Below are 24,400 nucleotides of genomic sequence, written 5' to 3' on the forward strand. Positions count from 1 at the left end.
GGTCCCTATCAGAAATCAGAAATCATTGCATTTATTCGTGATAAACTATGACATACAAAAGTATAAAAACATAACAAAAGATAGAAACATAGAATAAATAGTTTACCGCAAAATGGTCCCGCCCCAGCATAAATGCTAACTCAAAAGTGAGCGCTGATCTTCCGGCGAGACCATTTGTGGGTCACGAACGCAGCTGTACGACACGGCATACAACTATGAGGTTGTTGCGTATTTTTCGTTATTTCTCAAATATGATTGGTCAGAACGCCCTCTATTTTACGTTTTATTTTCAAGTAACTCAGGATTTCAGTAGATGACGGGAGGTCTTGTAATTCACGTTGTTTAAAAAAGAGCTCAAATAGACGCAATTAATCCATAATTGCATGTAACCCGGTCGACCTTTCTTTTCCCTATTTTTTTTAAATACTACGTCGGTAGCACACAGGCATACGGCCCGACTTATAGTAAGCAGTCTTACTCCGGAGGAGTTACATGCACATTGCCGACCCTAACACATCGCACCCTCGTTGAGCTTTGGCAACCTTAACTAACGACAGGAACACAACACTATGAGTAGGGTCTAGTGTTATTTGGCTACGGTTTTCTGTAAGGTGGCGGTACTTCCCCAGTTGGGCCCTGCTCTAGATCTGGATAGACATCCGCTGTGCTGTGCCCTACCACACAAAGCGAGATGACATTCACAGTGCCCATACCTCTCTTTGGTCGTAGTTAGGACAAACCCGGGTCCATATTTCCAATTACCTACTTGTAAACAATCACTTTTCATCCTGTGAGAATCTAAGGATTCGAAAGTTCTATTAGAAACTCTTCACTAATTTCGATAGTGATGGGAACGAACTATTCCTACATATGACAAGTATACAATCTCAGCGTGGGTAAACAGTTAAACACTTATCACGAAGCTCGCTGGCCTTGCGGCGACCATGACCTACTGCGACAACGACGCTCGAGCTTGCGTTTGGTGTTGCCAACGGACATCATAATAACGCTTATCGACGAGAAAGTTCTTCAAAAATTTGTCGATTAGGGACCATATGCCAAAACTAATTTAAACCAAAGTGGATTGAGGACATGATGCACACGATGTCCCTTCGGTATTAGTTAAATAAAACAACGAGCGTACGCGTACGCACGTGTAAGCTCGTATAGACCAAATGTGGGCAAAAGAAACGCGCGTGCAAGCTCGTAAAAACCAAATGTAGGCAAATGTAACGCGCGTGCAAGCTCGTAAAAACCAAATGTAGGCAAATGTAACGCGCGTGTAAGCTCGTAAGACCATTAACCATTAATCGTAAACCATTTCCACATGCCTTATTGGCAGAACATATTAGGGATCAGTAAATATTTATAACATCTATTGTACTGTACAGTCACGTCTGAAAACATTGACACGATCGAAGTGCCAAAAATATGTGGCCTTATGGCCTATATATTAGGGTAGTGTATACATATTTTTGGGGCTTTGTGCGTATCAATATTTCCAGACGTGACCGTACCATACGTTATTGTGAATAAATTTTCATTCATTCATGCGTATCCGTTATTTACGTCTGAGGTTTAAGCGATTTACGTTTGTGATTTTGTCGCTTTTGGCTCAACGTAATAAACGTGTAATGGCGAAAAAAAAAAAGTTTTTGGACAATCCAAACTTTTTTGTGTGGACGGATGGATTACGGTCAGAAAATAAATTTAAAACAAGTTCGAAAAGCAAAATGCACTACTTCGCGAACGCTAAACAGCTACGTAAAGTAGCACTTTTTGAGCAACTGTATTAAAAAATCCGTTCGCGGGCTGCAGCTGGCTCGCGGGCCGTACTTTGCCCATCACCGGTCTATATCATATTCCGTCACTGATGATACGGCCCGATTCGAAGAATGAATAAGACACGTTTAAGATCGTGGAAAGATCGATAACTAAACAATATGTCAAAATTGACGTTTATTTCGATTCCCCTGTGATCCCAATAAGATCTATTTACGATATTTCTAACGTCAGAGTGACATAGGTTGCTCGAATCGAGCTGCTTCTGTCAATTATACAACACACAAACGATATCTAAATGAGAACTTATCTAAACCAGAACTTATCGTTATCGTATCTCATTATTCAAATCGGGCCGATAGTCTATAAAATGTCAGTATAAATGCTTATTTAACCCCTAACGCGGCGACGGAACCAAATGTCATGCCATTACGGGTCGGGAAATGAACCCGCTACCCTCCGCCGCGCCCTGCCGCGCCTTTATGGCACATTAATGAAGATTGTCTTTTACGAATAGAACGGAAATTGGGAAGGGGTGGAAATATTCTCGATATTAAGGTGATGTTTTGTTTATTTTTATTATTCAGATTATATAACTTTCATTAGCATCAGGAGATTACTTTAATTAGGGGACGATATATATTCATTACAAGACGAGACGATTCAACGGGGCCACGCCGTTTTTTTTTTATTTATTATTTTTTTATTTTTTTATTAGTAGAACAAACAGAGTAAAATGTACATAAGGTTCTATTAAAACTAACTTACACGTAAAACATGCATTTTCCTCCACGACAGTCCTCACCGAGATACACAGTCCAGTGCAGTTTACTTATTCTAATTATTGTCGCCTAAATAGTGTTTAATTTTTAAAATGTATATATATTTGTCGAATTTTTCAAAATTACGAAGTCTAGTCATAGGTATCATTAATTAATTACTCTGTCAAAGCGTCCTTAGAGCAAACGACAAAGTAGGACTTTTCTGCTTAGAAACGACACATATGTTAGTCTAAGGTAATTGTAATGGCCTTGTTTCCTGAATTAAATTTTAAACAAAATAAATACAGGATGGCCCAAAATACATTTAAGTACATTTTTTATGTGTAATTGTTGGTAATTTTAACAAAGTTTTGATTTTGTATATATTCTTTGACGACCAGTCTTTTTTTTTTTATACTACGTCGGTGGCAAACAAGCATACGACCTGCCTGATGGTAAGCAGTATCCGTAGCCTATGTACGCCTGCAACTCCAGAGGAGTTACATGCGCGTTGCCGACCCTAACCCCCTCCCACCCTCGTTGAGCTCTGGCAACCTTACTCACCGGCAGGAACACAACACTATGAGTAGGGTCTAGTGTTATTTGGCTGCGATTTTCTGTAAGGTGGAGGTACTTCCCCAGTTGGGCTCTGCTCTAGATCTGGAATGACATCCGCTGTGCTGTGCCCTACCACACAGAGCGAGATGACATTCACAATACCCATACCTCTCTTGTGGACGTAGTTTAAGGACATACCCGGGTCCAAGTCTGGCCTAGTGGGTAGTGACCCTGCCTACGAAGCCGATGGTACCGGGTTCAAATCCTGGTAAGGGCATTTATTCGTGTGATGAGCATGGATATTTGTTCCTGAGTCATGGGTGTTTTCTATGTATTTATAAATATTTATATATTATATATATCGTTGTGTAAGTACCCTCAACACAAGCCTTATTGAGCTTACTGTGGGACTTAGTTAATTTGTGTAATAATGTCCTATAATATTTATTTATTATTATTTATTTATTTATTTGTTACAGTTATACGATTGTAGTTTTAGGTTTTAATGACTTAAGCATATTATGCCTAAAACATGATCAAAGTACTCAGAATCAGTACAAAGTACCATATATAATTTAAATAATACGTATAATGTGCATCCACAAAACGTACGAACTCCTCAGCCAAGAAAGTAATACTCGTATGAAAACAAGACGTGCCTTGGCGTCGAACAGGCGGCCATTGAAAGCAAGAGTACTCGACTGACCTGACATGTATTATATACTATACTACTGTTTGGACCTGACTCATTCATTTAAAGTTATTGACAAGGCAGGCGTCCGACCGGCGGCGAGTGGCGATGAGCGATAATTCACATCGACAGCGAGTGTTTTAGTCCTTAATTCGACAACGTACAAAAAACTGGACTTAGCCTTTGACCCTCTTCCTTTATTTTTCTTAACCAGAATCATTACTACTATTGAGCGCTCAGGAGGTTTGAATTCACAACCTTCTGCCACCTGCCTGAACTTCCGTGTTTTCTCTCGATTTAGATAGAACAAACAAAATGTTTGAAAACATGAACCTGACTACAAACTGCGCTGTCAAGAAAGCAATATGAACATGCAATATACCTTGGCGTCGAACAGGCGGCCATTGAAAGCAAGAGTACTCGACTGATCTGACACATTCATTTAAAGTTATTGACAAGGACAAGGCAGGTGTCCGACCGACGGCGACACGCGAGTTGCGATGCCGATAAGTCACCTCGGCTGCAAGCATTCTATTAGCCCTTAATTCGACAACCTCCAAAAAACTGGACGTAGCTTTTGACCCTCTTGTTTATATTTTTCCTAACCAGAACCATTGCTACTATCGAGCGCCTAGGAGGTTTGAACACACGACCTTCCGTATTTTCTGTTGATTTAAAGGCTAGAACAAGAACAGCCTAGCACAAAATGTTTGAAAACATGAACCCGACTACAAACTGCGCTACCAAGAAAGCAATATGAACATGCAATGTACCTTAGAGATACAAATAGTGCAACCCAATAACACATTCGTCCATGCAGCTGCTGCTCGCTGATCGCCGCCGGTCAGACAGCTGCCCGTTGGAGCGCAATCCTCCCAACCATTTAAAGCATGCACACAAAAAATGTGTAAATGAACCGTCGGATTAGGAGCGAATCTGCGTGTATGCAGCACCTTATATGTACTGAGAGTATGGACTGTGAATATGTACGCGTTCATTCATAACACGTTTTTTTTTTGCTTCAACAAAAAAGTGTTCAATAGAAATTGCAAATTCGCTTTCGCGTTTTGAACACATTAAAACTGGGTCTATCGCGTAATAAATTTGACCTTTATTTCCGACGTTTGGACGTAGGTTTCTAGGTAACATCACCGCCAGTTATCCGCGAGCATGACCAGTTAAACACCTTACAAAACTAGACACAATTAAGTAGGTTGCGTTGTTTTATCACAGAGTTCCTATGGCTAAACCTGGCTCCTGTCTCCATCATCAGATCTGCTCGATGGTACCATAATATTTTTTGTCTCCCAACTTACGTATTTAGGTATTATTATGTCTTTTTTAGCTTGCAAGATTAATTTGACCCGAACATACAAACATTACTAGTTAAAGTTAAAAAAAAGCGGCCAAGTGCGAGTCGGACTCGGCCATGAAGGGTTCCGTACCATTTATGACGTATTAAAAAAAAAACTACTTACTAGATCTCGTTCAAACCAATTTTCGGTGGAAGTTTGCATGGTAATGTACTCGTCGCATAGCGAATTAAATGACGACTTGGGCCCCGTAGTCAAATTGTTGTTTTTGCCCTCATCACACTATACATAGAAATATGTCATCATTATTTATTAGAAACATTGTATATTTCCAGAAATCAATTAGTCAGAGATGAATGGAGCTGTTAAATATATATGTCATTGAGTAGTTTGTCCTTATTAGGTACAGTCACGTCTGAAAATATCGATACGAAAAATGTGCCAAAAATATGTATACACTACCTTAATATATAGGCAATAAAGTCGTGTATACATATTTTTGGCACTTTTTTCGTATCGATATTTTCAGACGTGACCGTACCGATTCATTGTAGACCTATATTTGTGACACATATTTAATAGCCTGTTTATGTTCTTGCAATACTATGAGGAGAATATCAATTAGAAACAAATTAAAACAATGTTTATTGATTGCTGACCATGAAACTTATATGTATGGCGATTGGCCACGTGTGTGTTAATTGACCGAGCGTTAGCGAAGGTCTCCGATTCAGCTTGGGTAAAAATACTTGTGTGTCCAGATGTTCTCTGCAGGTGGCATTACACAAATAATTCTTGTGAAATTTAATAGTAAGGCTTATGTTGTGAGTACTAGCGGTATATATATATATATATATATATATATATATATATTTATAGATACTTAAATATATGCAAATAAATGCCCTTACCAGGATTCGAACCCGGGACCTTCTGCTTCGTAGGCAGGGTCACTACCGACCGATTAGGCCAAGAGGCCGTACAAAAAAGTTTTCTAATGATTTAATTTGTTAGAAAGAAAAAAAAAATTTTGGTACAAGCTTTTATCACTGACTGTACTTTTTTTCCACAGGCAACTAATACTCATCGAGACAATTCTAAAAACCCCAAACACAATTAGGTTGCTTTGTTTTATCACAGAGTTCCTATCGCTACCTCCGGTCTCCATCATCATATCAGCTTGATGGTACCATAATATTGCATTGTCACCCGACTTACATATGTATGCAAATTCTCAGCTTCATTGGACACCGGGAAGTGGGTGAAATTTAACTTGCAAGATTTGTCCCATATATACTAACAGTAGGGCTAAGATGGTTGGCTCTTTATCATTTGTCACCATGCCTGTCACGTTCTAACAAGTATGTACGCGCGAAAGTGACGGGCGTAGTGACAAGTGATAAAAGTGGAACTATGATGACCCCGCAGGGCAAGTTAAATAAAAGCTTGTAAAAAGGAAGTATGGGCTCTATATTACAATTTTTGCTGAGAAAAAACACTTTCGTGTATTTTCTCTACTATGTATCAGGATCACATTACTGTGTTCACATTGTGCATCTCTGTCTTTGGTATAGAAAACTGCTGAAATAGAATCATATTCACTCAATTGCGGTCAACTATGTTGCTGACCTTACTGACAATACTACAATATAAGGAATCTGAATCAAAGTACGAGATCTCAACGGGCCATGCGGTTACTTTCACTTAAATGTACTGTACTGTACGCGAATACGTAATAGTGTGCTCTCTGTCCCCCTACCCGCCGTAGGTAAGTGTGACAAAGTCAACACTACTATTCGCGTGCGGCGTTTGATTTTACTATACAAGCACTTGGCAAAGCTTAGTACATGTGAAACAAACTATTTTGAACTTTAGATTAATAACGTAAAGTCGAATTCGGCTTGAATAGGCGTGTGACTAGGAAACATCTTCACTGTAAGTTTTGAAGGAAAGTAAACTATATGATTAAGAGAATTAAGACTCAAATTTTAACTAGTCGAATGGTTCCAAACTGCGAATGCTATTTCAATTAGTGAAATAAGACAATTGATATTGCTTTAGTTGCATTTAAGAAGCAAAAGAAGCCAATTCCAAATAATAGGTGTTCGAGACTACAAATGAAACATAATTAATTTATCGTATGGCAATTACATTATATTGTATATTGATTAACCCTTTAACGGGCAAATTTTTGCTGCCTTAACCTGCATTTTTATGAATACAAGGTGGGCAAAAAATATGTGCATTTCCGTCCAAAATATGTCCATGATTTTGGGATTATACTGAGCAACTATTACCATGGGACCAACCCCTGAAATTACTTTTTACGATTTTTCCCATCATTCATTATTCATTTTTCCATTGCAGCCATCATGCAAAAATATTTAAAAAAAAAATTGTTTTTCTTGAAATTTTCTTAAACCTATGTAACATTTTTTCCTTCGTGCGTGCTTAAAATCTTTCGGGTTCCTCGGGTGCTAAAGTGGACTTATACTACTGCAATGCACTTGTTTTACATTAAGAAGTGCTGTGTGATAATGTATCTTTGCCGTTTCGAATAGAGTTTATATTCATGTAACAGTAATTTTATAGGTACCCCTCTTTTTCGATTTTGAATCTTAACGCCTTCATATATAGTAGATTTTCGTCTGAGCAACATGTTTTGTAGATTGTACACGATGCGAATAAGTAAAGCGTTGTTATCTGGTAAACTGATAAGGCAGGTGAAAGCTTACGACTTAAGGTATCTGCGTTGTATGCTAAATATGTTGTTTCAACATTTCCTTTCCAGTATTTAGGTCCTGTTTTTAAACTTGTGTGCATGTGGTGTTTTTAGGCTTCGGTCAAATTTCTTGTTTTTAAATAGGTACCTACATATAGGTAGTAGGTAGTAGGGCTTGCAATAGCGGACGGTTTCCAATTCCGGAACTGATTTTCGATATTGGTTCCAATTCCGGAATTCCGGAACTGGTTCCGGAATTGGGGTTCATCATATTTTTATTAGATTTTTTTAAATAAAAAACTAAAAAAAAATGATATTCTGATTCTTTACGTTTATCAAAGAAAGTGTTGATTCAATAGAAATTAGTTAGTAGTATTATTAATCGAGAAATATCAATAAATTGAGTAGTGCCGTCTTTGCACCACTTATTTTAGCTTACTTACTTATGTTTTAAAGTATATAGTAGCTATACCTCTTACCTTTGTGTATTGCCGACTAGTGCCCAAAACTCAAGCCTTATTAAGATTAAACCAAATGGGCTAAATGGTTAAAATTATTTTATTAGCGCTACATTCAGCCGGATGAGCCTTTTTATGAAGTGTAAAATAATAACTGCAATGGCTCATAGACTTAATCATAGAATATTGGTCCGAGATTCCGGAATTTCGAAATTCCAGAATCTCGGTTATGCCGGCAACGCTATGCATGTACTATACATTACTATAGAGGCCGGGAAACGAAGGGTTGCAGGCTAAGTAGATATAACCCCGTTTCTCGTCTAGATTTGTAGTGCTTTTCTCAAACTTGCACTGAAAAAAAAATGTAGTTAATTTGTGTTATTCGTAGGTTTACACAGCTAAAACCAAATTACGAAACTACTACTATTTGATGGTTCAATGCCAAGACATTGTGTCACAATGTGAAGTTTAAAAACAAAAGGTTGCCTTACAGGCCTAGGTGTGTAAGGCTGTATGAAATTCCTTTACATATAACTTCACTCATCGCACCGGATACTTAGTATTTCCGGATTTAATTTGAAGTAAGTTATGTCAACATTTCATTGCAAGTTTGAGACAAAGAGTTTTTAAGAGCAAGTTAAGAGCTCATGAGAGGAAAAAACCCTAACCCCTGAACTATCGACCTGTATGATGGAGCCAGAAGGTGGATCGTGGAACTCTTCGGTAGCTAGTAGTAAATTCACAGAGTTGACTCTCAAATGTCTCAATACGTTCAAAAATTATATTTTATTATTGAACCTGCTCACAAAATTTCACGAAATTCGGTTGAGAATTGCGACCGGTAGAGAACATCCGGATATACGAAAGCATAATATAATATTATTTGCCCAAGCTGAATGGAGACGTTCGCTAACGCTCGGTCAGTTAGAACCTGAATTAATAGCGCTATCTTTTTTCAGGTCTCGCGGCTGGTGATCCTACACGAAGAGGCCGAAGATGGCAACGCTATGCCGGACCTCGCACGGCCCGTGCAGGCCGTGTCACTCGCCGTTAACAACCTCGTCAAGGTAACATTAGCCATCTCTGTCCCACACAAGAGGCTGTATATAGCCCTGTCTCTGTCACACGTCAGGCTGAAGATGGCAACGCTATGCCGGACGTCGCGCGGCCCGTGCAGGCCGTGTCACTCGCCGTCAACAACCTCGTCAAGGTAACATTAGCCATCTCTGTCCCACACAAGAGGCTATATACAGCCCTGTCTCTGTCACACGTCAGGCCGAAGATGGCAACGCTATGCCGGACCTCGCGTGGCCTTTGCAGGCCGTGTCACTCGCCGTGTACAACCTCGTCAAGGTAATATTAGCCGTCTCTGTTCCACACAAGAGGCCGCATATAGCTCTGTCTCTGTCACACGTCAGGCCGAAGATGGTAACGCTATGCCGGACCTCACGCTGCTTTTGCAGGCCGTGTCATTCGCCGTCAACAACCTCATCAAGGTAAGAATAATTACTTAATATACATATACTCGTACCTCATCGACAGGACACCATTAAACTGGCTGTCAAAAAATACTACTAAAAACACCTAGACACCTACTAAGTAAAATAGTAGGATTAATTACATAACATAACACACTGAACAAACACCTACACAATATGGGTGAAGCAGACCGCCCCATGTGCAGAGCGTGCATGGAAGAAGAGGAAACAACAAAACACATTCTCCTAGACTGCAAACAGGTAGAAATACAGGAGCAAATACCTAGGGATTCCGTGCACACTAAAAGAGGCATTTAGCAACCTGAAAACATTGCTAGGCTTCGTGGAGAAGCTGGGGTGGTTAGAGTAGCGCTACTTCGTTTCACGCAAAATGATTGTTGACTTGCGAAAAATGCCCAGAAGCACTAATTAATTAACTAACTACACTACTACTACTATACATTCATGATAATAATTTTGTTATCCAGGTGGGCCATGAAACCATCGAGTCATCAGACGACGCGATCCTCAGACACGACATGCCCGGTGCCCTACGAAGAGTGGAAGGAGCTGCCACACTACTACAACAAGCTTCTGATATGCTGCGCGCTGATCCTTACTCCGGGCCTGCCAGGTACTATATGACTACCGTTTGTTATGTTAACGGTGTGATCATTGAGTTATCAGACGACGCGATCCTCAGACACGACATGCCCGGTGCCCTACGAAGAGTGGAAGGAGCTGCCACACTACTACAACAAGCTTCTGATATGCTGCGCGCTGATCCTTACTCCGGGCCTGCCAGGTACTATATGACTACCGTTTGTTATGTTAACGGTGTGATCATTGAGTTATCAGACGACGCGATCCTCAGACACGAAATGCCCGGTGCCCTACGAATGCTGCGCGCTGATCCTTACTCCGGGCCTGCCAGGTATTATATGACTACCGTTTGTTACGTTAACGGTGTGATCATTGAGTTATCAGACGACGCGATCCTCAGACACGAAATGCCCGGTGCCCTACGAAGAGTGGAAGGAGCTGCCACACTACTACAACAAGCTTCTGATATGCTGCGCGCTGATTCTTACGTAGCAAGTTTTTTTGGAAGGGTCATTCTAGATTGTGGATGACGTTGTTGGCTGCAACAACACTTATAAAGTAAACACCATTTGTAGATTGTATTTGTATAGTTGTTTGTTATCCCTTAAAAACAAAAAAACAACGGGAGTGCCGGCAGAAGTGAAAACTTGAATACGAGTATTAACGTTGTGCATTTTTGATATTTTGGTATGGTTAGGAAATAATTTTGCACGAATTGCTTTAATTATCAGTATAAAAGTACCATCATTTATGTGGTAAAATACAATACTTCCTCTCCTACGCCGCACCGGCGGTCTACTGGTTTTAATGACATTGTAACAGTTTTTCGATTAGTCATGACTCCGTCTTACGAATGGTTAGGGAATAATTTTGCACTATCGTTTATGTGGTAAAATACAATATTCATTTATTGCGCTATCGTACACAAACGTGACAATTTATATTATATTAAAAATTTTACTACTGGCTTCAATGACATTGTAACAGTTTTTCGATCAGGTCACGTGTCCGTCTTACGAATTTTCAATCTGACGAATCTGTCGGTCACGTGACCTGTCGCGAGGTAAAAAAAATACCCGTCACAAAGAGTACACGGCGCCGCTAAAGAACTTTTCACTACAATAAAATAGATCTGTGTAAAAAATATGTCGTATATTTTTTTGCAGGAAAAAGCTGATAGAAGGTTCGAGAGGCATCCTCCAAGGGACGTCGGCTCTTCTCCTTTGCTTCGATGAGTCTGAAGTCAGGAAAATCGTTAAGGAATGCAAAAAGGTAAGACTAGCTATAGTTTTACTGACCATTGTTAAATCTTATGACGTTGAAATAAGGTTTACGTATTGTCAGGAATTACGTATTGTTTCGACGAGGATATGGCCTGCCATTATAACTTCATCTTATTTCATTCTTTTCTTCATCTGAATTTATTTTCGGGGGCCTTCGCGGATACACTTCGACCCATAGGGATCTTTTGTGGAGTTGTCCTTTTAGGAAAGAACCGTCAGGTACACGAGAGTTTTTTCAACCATCTCCATGTGCCAGATGATGGAGCTCATTTTGAATTCCTTTGGTTCAAGATAGCCTGCTCCAAAGTCCTTCATTCTTTGTTTGGCGAGGGCGTAACTTCATGGATAGTTAATGGTGGCAGAAGAAGCTTAGGATGTACTATTTATATATCTATCCCCTCTATTTTATGTGATACCTACTTAATACACTACTTAGTTTAGTGTTTTTCGTATATGAATGTTAATTTTGCTCAGAATACCTACAAAACCAGTATATTACTTAAGTTTTCATTTAAATCCCTGCTCTGTAGGGTTAAGGTGGTCGGCTCTTTATCATTTGTCACCATGCCTGTCACGTTCTGACAAGTACGTAAGCGCGAAAGTGACGGGTATAGTGACAAGTGATAAAAATGGAACCATGCTGCCACCGCTGTTCTCAGCAGAATTTGAAAACTTTGTACAATCTCCTTTATTGCTCCTTTTTCGCCTCGACTTGCATCATAGTAATTAGAACCTTATGTATGTGTCTCCAGGTACTAGATTACCTTGGCGTGGCGGAGGTGATAGATACTATGGAGGACTTGGTGCAATTCCTGAGGGACATATCGCCGGCGCTGTCCAGGGCCGCTAGAGAGGTAAATATATTTCTTCAGAAAAACATCACAAAACTGTTATCACCTTCGAAGGGCATTAGGAGATTGGTAATTCACCAATTCCTCATCTCTTTCAAATAAGTATATGTGTCTTTGTTTTGGCCCTATGGTTGACTGGTAGAGAATGCCATTTGGCATTAAGTTCACTATTGGTACATTGTTGAATAATATATTTTGTGCAATAAAGATTAAATAAATAAATGGAGTTAACGATTGGTACAGTCACTTCTGAAAATATCGATTCGAAAAATGTGCGTTAAATATGTATACACCACCTTAATGTACACCGTGTTTTTATTGAATTCCGTTAACTTCCGGGTATCGGTAAGTACGTTTAAGGAAACTGTATGCCATAGTAAATTTTCAAACAAAATAACTTTTTTTAATTTTTTACTTATTTGTATTTTTATAAAAAGTAATTAAATGTTGCATATAGCGTTGTTGTAACACGGGCATTACATTTAAATCAACGAAACAATTGAAAACTGTGACATATCAATGTCATTTTGAACATCAATCGTCCGAGATAGTATTTATATACGTTTAGTAGTAAATGTATTAACTCATACTTAACACTAATCAATATGTAAACAGGCCCTAAGCCAAGTGTACACGCTCGTAAGGGCCTTTTAAGATAAAAATTAAATATTGATTATCTCCGAAATGGAGTTAATTAGAATAACCGGTGTCTTTGAGAAAGTTACTTGATTTAAGATCAGGGATGCACCCTTGAAATTAACGGAAATCAAAAAAAAAAACACGGTGTATGGGCAATAAAGTCGTGAATACATATTTTTGGCACTTTTTATGTATCGATACTTTCAGACGTGACCGTATTAGGCCTATAAGACTATTGTATGTTGATCTGTTCCTAGGTTGCAGCTCGCGCAGCGGAACTGACTCATCCTCCTCACGCAGAAACCTTGGCTCGGTGTCTTGAAAGCGTTAAGCAACTAGCTCCTGTGCTCATCTGTTCTATGAAGATATACATACACATTCTTACAGAAGGTACGACGTATCTAAGCTCTTTTTGATTCCAGGTACTAAAATCGATTGGACAATGAGGTTGGCCGTGTGAGTATTTTACAGATGGCGCCAGCGTAAGTTTTCCTCGCCAAACCTAACAAACAAACAAAAAACCGGACAAGTGCGAGTCGGAGTAGCCCACCGAGGGTTCCGTACTTTTTAGTATTTGTTGTTATAGCGGCAACAGAAATGCATCATCTGTGAAAATTTCATCTGTCTAGCTATCACGGTTCAGGAGATACAGCCTGATGACAGACGGACGGACAGCGGAGTCTTAAATATAAATAAATAAATAAATATTATAGGACATTATTACACAAATTGACTAAGTCCCACAGTAAGCACAATAAGGCTTGTGTTGAGGGTACTTAGACAACGATATATATAATATATAAATATTTATAAATACTTAAATACATAGAAAACACCCATGATTCAGGAACAAATATCCATGCTCATCACACAAATAAATGGCCTTACCAGGATTTGAACCCGGGACCATCAGCTTCGTAGGCAGGGTCACTACCCACTAGGCCAAACCGGTCGTCAAGTCTTAGTAATAGGGTACCGTACCCTTTGGGTACGGAACCAAAAAACAGAAAAATAGGTTAGTATGGGTCAGCAGGTTGATTTTTCTGTGGATATGGACCGTGATTATCTTTTATATTGTTTTTGAGCTTCCGATATTTTGACGCAGTTCTATCTTGTTCACGGACCAACAAGTGTGGACGCGACCAGTAGTAACGTTGAAAGCGAACACAACCGACGCGCACGAATGAGGGTAGACCGAGCGCGGTCTACACAACTTTGACACCCGCCCGCTATCTCCAGTTCCCGTGAACAAGATGCTTGTAACTGCGTCGAAATATCCGGAGCTCAAAAACAATACAAAAGGTAATCACGGTCCACCACGGTCGGCCCAGAACCGTTCTGTGGAATCACAAAACGGGATGCATATTCACTGCTCAGCAATTTAGAAAAAATAAGGGCAAACGATTGGTGGAAGTTCGTAAAAGGACAAGAACACTCGAAAGCTCTAATCAAAAGATTCAACAGCAAAACTGCTAGGGAGCTTCTAGGGCTCAAAAGACACAAAGCCTGCGCGGTGACCAGAATTTTGACTGGACACTGTAAGTTGAACAAACACATGTTTCAAATTGGAAAGAAACAAGACGCGACATGCAGGCTCTGCCATGAGTCAGAGGAGACTGCAATGCACATTCTCTGCTCCTGTGGACCACTAATAAAGAAGTACCCACCTAGGGCGGCATGTATTGCGACCCTATGAGGTACAGAACATTACGGCCCAAAGAATCTGGAATTTCCTGGATTCAACGGGCATCAGTAATGAACTTTAAAGGGCTGTCACAATAGACCAATGCCTGGTCGACGTGGCAATCAAAGGCCCACAAACTACAACAATAATAATAATCACGGTCCATATCCCGGTCGATTTAAGTCTAGTGAAACTTACCGTGAATCATTCAAAACTATTATTGATTTTTCTGTGATAGTTTTTTTTTTGTCATTCGACGATATAGTCGGTAAACGTTAACTGCAATCAAATGTACCGGATAGTACCCTAACCTAACCTCAGATTATCTTGTCTTAGAATCAACAACGTGCTATATTTTAACAGGTGGCAAAGGAATAGAAGAGGCGGCTGAGAACAGAAACTACCTTGCCCAAAGGATGGCTGACGAAATCCATGAAATCATACGGTAAACAGATCTAGATTTTAGTCTCATATAAAGAACCTTAACAAACACTTACTGTCGTCTACCTAATGCAGTTACCGGTCAAAAAAAGCCACCTACATTTGTCTACATTTTGAAAAAAAAACAAAAAACGTATCTTTAACTACCGCGGCCGGAGATCTCCGTCCAGTAATTTGTGCCCCACATTTTTTTCGTACGGAGATTACCGGCCGTTTTATATTATTTTTATTTCATTTCAATCAAAATAAAACTGCTTTTTCAATGCGAATTTGCTCGGGTGCAATAATAAAATCCGTCGTAACAAATCAGGGGCGGCCCGCGCGGGTGGGGAGCGGGAGACGGCGGCAACAAACAATTGGCCGGTAATCTCCGGCCTGGGTAGACAAAGGGGTGCTTTTTTTTGACAGTTTGGTAGACGACAAATTCGTAGGGCTATTACTACTTTTCTCAAACTTGTAATGAAATATTGACATGACTTACTTCAAATTAGGTCCGGAAATACCACATATTAGTGCGATGATTGAAGATGATATGTATAGGAATTTCATACAGCCTTACACACCTAGGCCTGTAAGGCAACCTTCTTTTGTTTTTAAACGTCAAATTATGGCACGTCTTCGCATTCAACCTTAAAAAACCTATAAGCAAAATTCTGCCATTATGTTTTTTTTTCTTTTTTTGTCTTTTTTGTTTTTTTTTTTTCTTTTTGTTTGTTAAATATTATTTCAGGGTTTCAAAGGGGGACGAAAATTTGATTATTTTTGCGCTACGACGCACGGTTTAGGAGATACAGCCCTATAAAGTTTTTTTTTCAGTCATGCAGAAATCTTTATAGGGCTGTATCTCCTAAACCGTGCGTCGTAGCGCAAAAATAATCAAATTTTCGTTCCCGTTTGGAACCGAACGCACTGAATAAGCTATTACTTTAGGACATGAGAGAAGTTTGAGAAAAGTACAATTCTCGGCGAGAAACGGGGTTGCCAGCTGCGTATCCCTATCTACTTGGCCTGCAACCCTTCGTTCCCCGTCCTCTATAGTAATGTACTATTTTTCAAACATGCTCGTAAATATTGTCATTTCGTTTGTCGGATGTTTTAGAAGGTCCAGCAATGAATATCCATGGCGCGGCGTACATTGTTTAATGTACCGCGAATTTTGAAGAAAAGCATTTTGTCCAGTGTGTCTCTACTCTCTGGACATGAATGAATAGGACGTGTCTATTGGGGTATTTCTGACCTGTGTACAAAGTGTCATTCCAAACGAAATTAATAATTTACCATTTTTAATACTTCAGAACAGCCTGTAGGTAGATACACGGTGATTAAAGAGTATGTCATGTCACTAGTGTCACTTTAATCTTATAGGGACCGTGCGCGTTGGAGGGTCTGCCATCTTGTGGCCTGAATCGGAACTATAAACATGCACATGTACACGTCACGTGTTTTCTTGTGCATAGTAGGTTCTGCCATCTTGTGGGCTACATCGGAACAATAAACATCACATTTACGCCTCGCGCCAAAAATCTGACGGCTCCTGTGCTGCCTCCTACAGTTCATGCACGCTCCCTATCGTTATTGTGTACGACTATTACAGTATGATCCTATTCAATGATGAGTTTTTTTATATTAATTTAACTTTAAAAATATTATTTTATGTTTATCTAATCAAATAATTTGCCATATTAGAACATTCTTAAGAAGGAACTCTACTCGGGATCTCGGTCAATGTCCAGAGAGCGATACGTTGTATAGTACTGTGCTATTGTACTTTCTAGTTTTTAAGTTATAGATAATTAATTAGATAGTTACAATTGTTACAAACAACCACTGTTTATTATGGAGGAGCGGGACTTCCTGACACAGGTATTTCTTACCTACTAGGAAGACCCAACCTTGTTTGTCATATGTGTACCCAACATTTATGAAATAAAATCATTTTCATTTTCATTGTTTTTACAGGGTACTTCAGCTGACATCGTACGTAGAGGATGGCGGAGAAAAGGACAACATTGCTGTTCTGAAAGCTCTGCAGGCTCAGATCCACGGCAAGATGGCCAACGCCCACGAATTCCTTAATGTAAGTTCTGTTAGTACGCATATGTTTAAATACAAATACAAATAATTTTATTGAAAACAGTATAAGTACAGTGTTAGCACTTAAAGACTAAGGATTAAGGATAAGAAAAAGTTTACAAATGCCTGAACTAGGAGTTCCTGTGTTTCAGGCAGAATAGGACCATATTAATTAATTTGTAATTATTCACTTAATTATAATTATAAATAGTACACAATAAAAATCTGGTAAGGTGATAACCTTAACAAAATAACTTATTTAAGTATTCTATATCAAAGTACAGTAAGAAATCATTTTACGACTATTAGTAAGTTCTCTGTATCATCGTATGTCATTTTTTGAAGGGCGCGTCGTAGAATATTCTTACAACCAGCATAGCTAAGTGGGTATAAGTCTAGTTTTGAATTTAACCTGTTGTACAAATAAGGGCCCAAAAAGACAAAAAATCTAGATGAAAATACGTGTTTTCTTTGTACGGTTTGAATACATATAATATCTTTGCGCCTTTTGTTACTATATGCAGTGTTGAAAGGAAGTTTGGTGTGCTGCTTAAGTGTAGTTGACGAACAGTTAGTACTTCACATGCTTTATAAAGGAGTTCAGTGGGGTATAAGAATGGGGGGTAAGTAGCTACCTTTAGTACAGCTCTCTGGGCTCTTTTTAGGTTTATTATACCACTTCGGTGGCAAACAAACATACGGCTGTCTGATAATAAGCGGACACCGTGGCCTATGGACGCCTGCAACTCCAGGGGTGTTTCTTGGGCATTGCCGACCGTTAAAAGAATTAATAGGGAGTATTATTGTAATATTCTGCCTCCAGAGCGCAGCACTAGCAACTTTCGTGAACCATAGAGTAATAAAATATGACATTGGTGCATCAAGGCGGTTTGTTTCCAAAGGGTTTCATCGTTAGAATATGCTAGAGTGTTAGAGAGGTTAGATAAAGAAATTTCGATATTCTTGTTTCGCGGTACACCCTCAGATTGTGATGGATTGTGGTAGTGGCGCCCCCTACGTAGAGTTTCGCGTAATATTCCCTATTAATAAAGCATCAATTTAGTACACCATAAAGTTAAAAATATACTTACAGAAAATTTAATAAAATTGTATAACTAGGTAACAAGCGGTCTTATCGCTTAAAAATGATCTCTTCAAGACTACCTTTCGGTAACAGGAGAGCTCTCAATGGAGTAGTTACTGAATCTGTTTGTAATTTTAAAGGTGCAATAGAGTTTGTTTTGCTGCATTTTGATTGTTTTTTTTTTCTAATATATGTGCAGGATCCAGATGCTTTACGCAATAGCAGCGGGGAAAGAGCGCTGCGTTCGGTTCTGAACTCAGCGCAGCGCGCCGCGGAGCACCTCGGGCCGACGCACGCCGACGCTATCCGCAGACATGTCCGGTAAGAAAAATCTTTAGAGTCTGTTTTACTATGTCCAAGTTAAGTCCTGAATAAGCTACTTGCCACTTATCTGACGAATAAAGTCATCGTTGGCGTTTCACAATCTTCATACATACATACATACATACATATAATCAAGAATTGTTTGACATGATGCCCACGGCTACTTTCTATCCCCGCACCGCTCGACGTCGGCAGGGTGTTCATCCTCACACGCTAGAACCTAAATGGTCACGCACTGTGCGGTTTAAGAGGAACTTCCTCCCGCGCACGCTCCGGTTGTGGAATGAGCTACCTGCCGAGGTTTTCCCGAGGGTCTACAGTATGAGGTTCTTCAAAAAAGGAGTGTACAGATTTTTAAAGGGTCGGCAACGCGCATGTAACACCTCTGGAGTTGCAGGCGTCCATAGGCTACGGTGACTGCTTACCATCAGGCGGGCCGTATGCTTGCTTGCCACCGTCGTGGTATAAAAAAAAAATCACGCCTATTTCCCGAAGGGGTAGGCAGAGACCACGGATTTCCACTTGCTACGATCCTGACATACCTCTTTCGCTTCCTTCACTTTCATGACATTCCTCATACACGCTCGTCGGTTTAGGATGCTCTTGACCTGGCCTTTCTTCAGGATTTCCCCGATTTGATCAGAGAAAGTCCGCCGAGGTCTACCCCTTCCAGCTCCCTCTTCTACTTCTACAATCTTCAAATAAGCGTATTTGTTTAATAAAGTACTCAGTTTTGCATGAAGTTTTATCTGGCAGTTAATTTATTTGTTAATTAACTATCCGATACTTTGCTCAGACTTTCTGAAGCAGACCCTTAGTATATTTTATTTTATCCTTTTGATAATTTCTTGTATTCATTTCTACACTCCATTCCAAACAAAATAGAGACCCATAGGATATTAAAGTCATTGCATACATTTTTCATCACACTTGCTCGAAAAAGATCTTATTTCATGCAAATGTACTGTACAAAGGCCTATTTTGTTCCCACGCGAGTTATGGATTGTGAAAAAAACATTTTTTGAAGTGGAAACTTCTTTAACGGCGCTGTGCACTTTTTGTGATGGGGAAAAAATTTTTTACTCGCGTCAGGGCGTCAGGTGTCACGTGACCGTCAGATTGAAAATTCGTAAGACGGACACGTGACGTCGTGGTGACGTGCAAATTGAATGTCATCGAAGCCTGGTTACTTTTGAAAAATCGTATCTCATTCAAGTGTGACATTTTCTTTTCTTCATAATCAAAGTGCTGTCATAACGGTTAAAGAGGTTTAATCTTTGTTAATTGTGTAGTATTGTATCTTTGTTTTGTTGGGTGTCCATGATAGTAGATATTCAAATTTTTCCTTACCAAAAAGTTAAATAACAGAAAAGAAGCGTGATTGTTTTACTTAATATGATGGTGAACGATTCATTATCATTTACTGATTGTGTAGGCTGTAGTCCTGCTCACGTCTCATGAATTACTCTGTATATGTTATATATTCCTTAACACTAAAATTCGCATTTCAAAATATCTTCCACTCTCAAATTTATTTCCGTAGGTATAATAAAGAATTATCTCTTTTTATTAAACTGCTACTCAATTTCTCCAAAATATCAAAAATATTTTTAAATAATTTTCATTCGTGGCTGAATGCCAAATAGGTCTGTGCCTTCGATGCCTAACATGTCAAGAAATTACAAAATGGCGGATGAATGTTTGTTATGTCACCGTATTTAAGAATTATTTCGCTTAAAATTTAGTTTTTTCTTCGCAAGTGTGATGAAAAACGTTGTGTGTAACTCGGGCCTTTAATTCTAATTACTACCCTCGTATCTAAAATTTCACTTACCCCCCTCGTTGCACAATGTACTATTGTGTGTTTTCAGATCTGGTGGTATAAACGCTGACCAACTCTGCGATGAGAGGCAATACGGCCATGGAAGAGAAGCCAAGGTAATGTAGCTAAATTAACTAAAAATAAATTAATCATGAATTTTAATTTTGGCTTGTTATTTTTCATCAAAATATTGACGGTAAGGATATTCGGTTAAACAATTAAATTATTTAAAGTTTAGGTTTGCGGCATTTGTTTGTAAACCTGCCAGATCTCTGTTTATTATCTGTTTTTCCGACAATTAATGTTATGTGATTATAGCCCAATCCCTCTTGAGCATGGAGAAGTTATGTGCCCAGTAGTGGGACGTGTATAGAGTGAATCATTAAATACTCATGAATACGTCACACAACAATCGTATTGTGAACTTAAAGTTTAATTTAAATCCAATTCAATCAATCTAAATAACTACTTTTGTAATTGCTGTTCACGAATATTGAGTAATTCTTTTCATTATTATTATACAACAAACATGTGTGCTACATTATCATTTTTATTTACAGGCCTTAAACCTGGCCTCCGACCTTCGTAACCAAATCAACGAAGTGGACTCCATAGTAAACGAAGGAGTCCGAGCGGCGGAACAGGCCGGTGGGAAAACCATGCGAGCACGAATGGAGACCGCTCATAAATGGCTTCTGCATCCCAATGCGGACCCCCACACGAGGGTCGAGGGCCAGAAGGCGATTAACAGCATCGTCTCTCAGGGACAGAGGGTAAGTCAGAAAACACTTGAAGCCTTCGCTACGCTCGGTATTTAACATTAGCCATCGTTGTTGCGTTTAAAAGCATATTTTGAGAGGTAATCTTTAGCAGCGAGGCCAACGAGTGTAGTTCTATTAATAAGTAATGAATAGAATCGGGCGTTACTTTGCGAAAATCCATTCTAATTAAAACAAAATTCAAAATTCAAAAAATTATTCTGCAACTAGGCCTCAAGGGCTCTTTTACAAGTCAATACAACATTTATAGTAACATCATATAGTGACATGAAAAATACATAACAACATTTATAAATACAACAGCCAATACCTGGGTAAACATTACATTATAATAATCTTAAAATAAATAATTACTACAATACAATAGAGATGTATAGTCTCTATGGTTAAAAACACATTAAATCTGGAGATGTAAAAGGTCCCCAATGCCAGAGTACTAATACTAATAAAATTTGGAGGTGTAAAGTCTCTCCAAGTGTCAAAAATATTACTTTGCTAATCCGCGAAAAGATAACGTGCTAGTCTATAATATTTTTGTTTTATTTTCAATAAATAAGGCTTAGATAAACGCTGGTAGCAATAAGCACCCAAAATCGCCATTATGGACTTTACAAATAATATATCTTACATAGTTTCTGACATTGAACGACATCTTATCTTTCCACGCAGATAGCGGACGGCCTCCAAGGGCGCGAGAAAGCCGAGATCCTCCAACTGTGCTCCGACGTACAACGTCTGTCGGACAAGTTGGCCGACTTGTGCGCCAGCGGACGTGGGGACTCGGAAGAAGCCCGAGCGATCACCAGGTACAGTACAGACTTTACCGCTATCAAGCAATTACTAGATCATATAATGTGCTGTGTGTAATATGTGCTGCTGTGGTTAAGGGAGTAGGCAGTGCACATACACCCTTATTATATGAGAATAAAAAAACTGTGACTTTCATGTTATTTTTATACTACTTAGAGCTCTTTCCCACTGACGTCCTGTTTTTAGCGGGTACAGTTTTCTGCAGGACCCTGTTTTCTGTAGTATGCGTGAAGCATCCCGCAAACAGAATGTTCGTGTGAACGTTTCTATATTAGCACGTACTGAATCGGGATCCTGCAGAAAACTGTACTCGCAAAAACTGGACTCCAGTGGGAAAGAGCTCTCATTGATTATTAGAAAACAAAATAGTACAAAGAGTAAATAACTCAAATTCTGGTTACGATAAATGTCAATTCAATATTTTGTAAGGCAATTCAAAAGGGCGATATGTACATTTTACCAACTAAAGAACTATAATATATGTCGTTTTACGATTTATTAGGGTGTATTTTTAACCTATTGGGGTCGATATTGAAGAAAACGTTATTTCCATACTTTTGGCCTGTGGTGTAGAACGGGCCGTCTTGCAAGTAAATTGTCGCGTGAATCATCTATTCCAGTTGGTCTTTACGTAGATGAGAGCAAAAAATGGTCTGGTTATCTTAAATCTAAGTATCTTAAAAAGCGGCCAAGTGCGATTCGGACTCGCCCATGAAGGGTTCCGTACCATTTATGACGTATTAAAAAAACTACTTACTAGATCTGGTTCAAACCAATTTTCGTTGGAAGTTTGCATGGTAATGTATATCATATATTTTTTTTAGATTTTTTAGTTATTTAGTTATTTTTTAGAAGTTACAGGGGGGGGGGACACACTTTTTTTCACTTTGGAAGTGTCTCTCGCGCAAACTATTCAGTTTAGAAAAAAATGATATTAGAAACCTAAATATCATTTTTGAAGACCTATCCATAGATACCCCACACGTATGGGTCTGATGAAAAAATATTTTTTGAGTTTCAGTTCTAAGTATGGGGAACCCCCAAAATTTATTGTTTTTTTCTATTTTTGTGTAAACATCTTAATGCGGTTCATAGAATACATCTACTTACCAAGTTTGAACAGTATAGCTCTTATAGTTTCGGAAAAAAGTGGCTGTGACATAATCGGACAGACAGACGGACATGACGAATCTATAAGGGTTCCGTTTTTTGCCATTTGGCTACGGAACCCTAAAAAGCGAGTTCAGTTGTAGGAAAATGGGCTTTGTTTACAGCATCATGTCCATAATTGCTTACTATAATTGAAACCCTCGATGTGCGAGTCAGTTTCGCACTCAAATTCGATTTGTTTGTTTAAACCGAACGGCATTTGAGAATATTTCCATAATCGGAATAATGATGTTTTAGGGAGTTGACAGAGAAGCTGCACGCGCTGCAGCGCGGCATGGACCGCGCCTGCGTCAACCGCGTGGTGGAGGACTTCATCGACGTCGCCGCACCCCTCCGCCATTTCACCGAAGCTGTCAACGCGCCCGAAGGTAGGCCTTTTATAGTATTTTAGTATTGACCTACTTATACAACGTTGCATACAATAATTTTCCTACGAGTCAACAAAAATAAATCTTAATTTAGGCAAACAAAGCAAAAGTATATAGCTAAGATACGCGAGCATCCCTTGTTCCGCGCCCGGCCCCCCCGGCCCGGCCGGTCGGCGACACCTCCTCGTAACTCATGAGGCCCTGGTACTTTGCTCTTTGCTAAATTAAATTTTTGTCAGTTTTTTTCTCGATTTTGGCCACCGTAGCCTATGGAGACTAACAAGCAACGCTAAGCGGTCTTCGTAGTCTATGGGTGTTGCTATATTACGAGTGTTACATGCGTGTTTCTGACTTATGAAGCAATTGTTTCTACTGTGCAACCAAATAAATATTTTGTAAGTTGGCAGCAATGCACTTAGTTTGAAACTGTATTAGTTTTGATTTTGTTAGGTTGGTAGCCATTAATCGCAGTAACGTTATAGCGATTTTAAAGCACAAGTGCTGTTATGAGGAATAGACAATACATACTTTTCTTGAAACCTTTTATGTATGCTCTTATATTCGTGTTAATGAATGTATAAATGACAAATAACAGTAGAGCAGTAGGAAATAGTACATTACGATACAAGTGCGAATTACCTATTCGCACATGTATTGTACAACGTTTTACAGTATATATGGCCCTTTAAATGTTCGACATAGTAAC

General features: G+C 39.2%; 1 protein-coding gene across 6 annotated transcripts in view; it reads left to right on the top strand.

Annotated features, from left to right (window-relative positions):
* Positions 1-24,400, top strand: part of LOC133530513 (vinculin) — a 66,277-nt gene that overhangs the window by 15,277 nt on the left and 26,600 nt on the right. For 4 of the 6 annotated variants that reach the window (XM_061868436.1, XM_061868437.1, XM_061868438.1 and 1 more), the window contains exons 2-13: positions 9,245-9,352; positions 10,252-10,568; positions 11,533-11,638; positions 12,402-12,503; positions 13,397-13,529; positions 15,187-15,268; positions 17,224-17,341; positions 18,621-18,742; positions 20,617-20,683; positions 21,128-21,340; positions 22,016-22,152; positions 23,564-23,694. In XM_061868436.1, coding sequence (XP_061724420.1) covers positions 9,245-9,352; positions 10,252-10,568; positions 11,533-11,638; positions 12,402-12,503; positions 13,397-13,529; positions 15,187-15,268; positions 17,224-17,341; positions 18,621-18,742; positions 20,617-20,683; positions 21,128-21,340; positions 22,016-22,152; positions 23,564-23,694 — 1,636 coding nt within the window. Of the gene's footprint in view, positions 1-9,244; positions 9,353-9,397; positions 9,496-10,251; positions 10,569-11,532; positions 11,639-12,401; positions 12,504-13,396; positions 13,530-15,186; positions 15,269-17,223; positions 17,342-18,620; positions 18,743-20,616; positions 20,684-21,127; positions 21,341-22,015; positions 22,153-23,563; positions 23,695-24,400 lie in introns of those variants that run through there. The other 2 variants (XM_061868441.1, XM_061868440.1) reach the window with 2 other exon arrangements.

Source organism: Cydia pomonella, chromosome 23 (assembly GCF_033807575.1).
Source record: "Cydia pomonella isolate Wapato2018A chromosome 23, ilCydPomo1, whole genome shotgun sequence".
Lineage (NCBI taxonomy): Eukaryota > Metazoa > Arthropoda > Insecta > Lepidoptera > Tortricidae > Cydia > Cydia pomonella.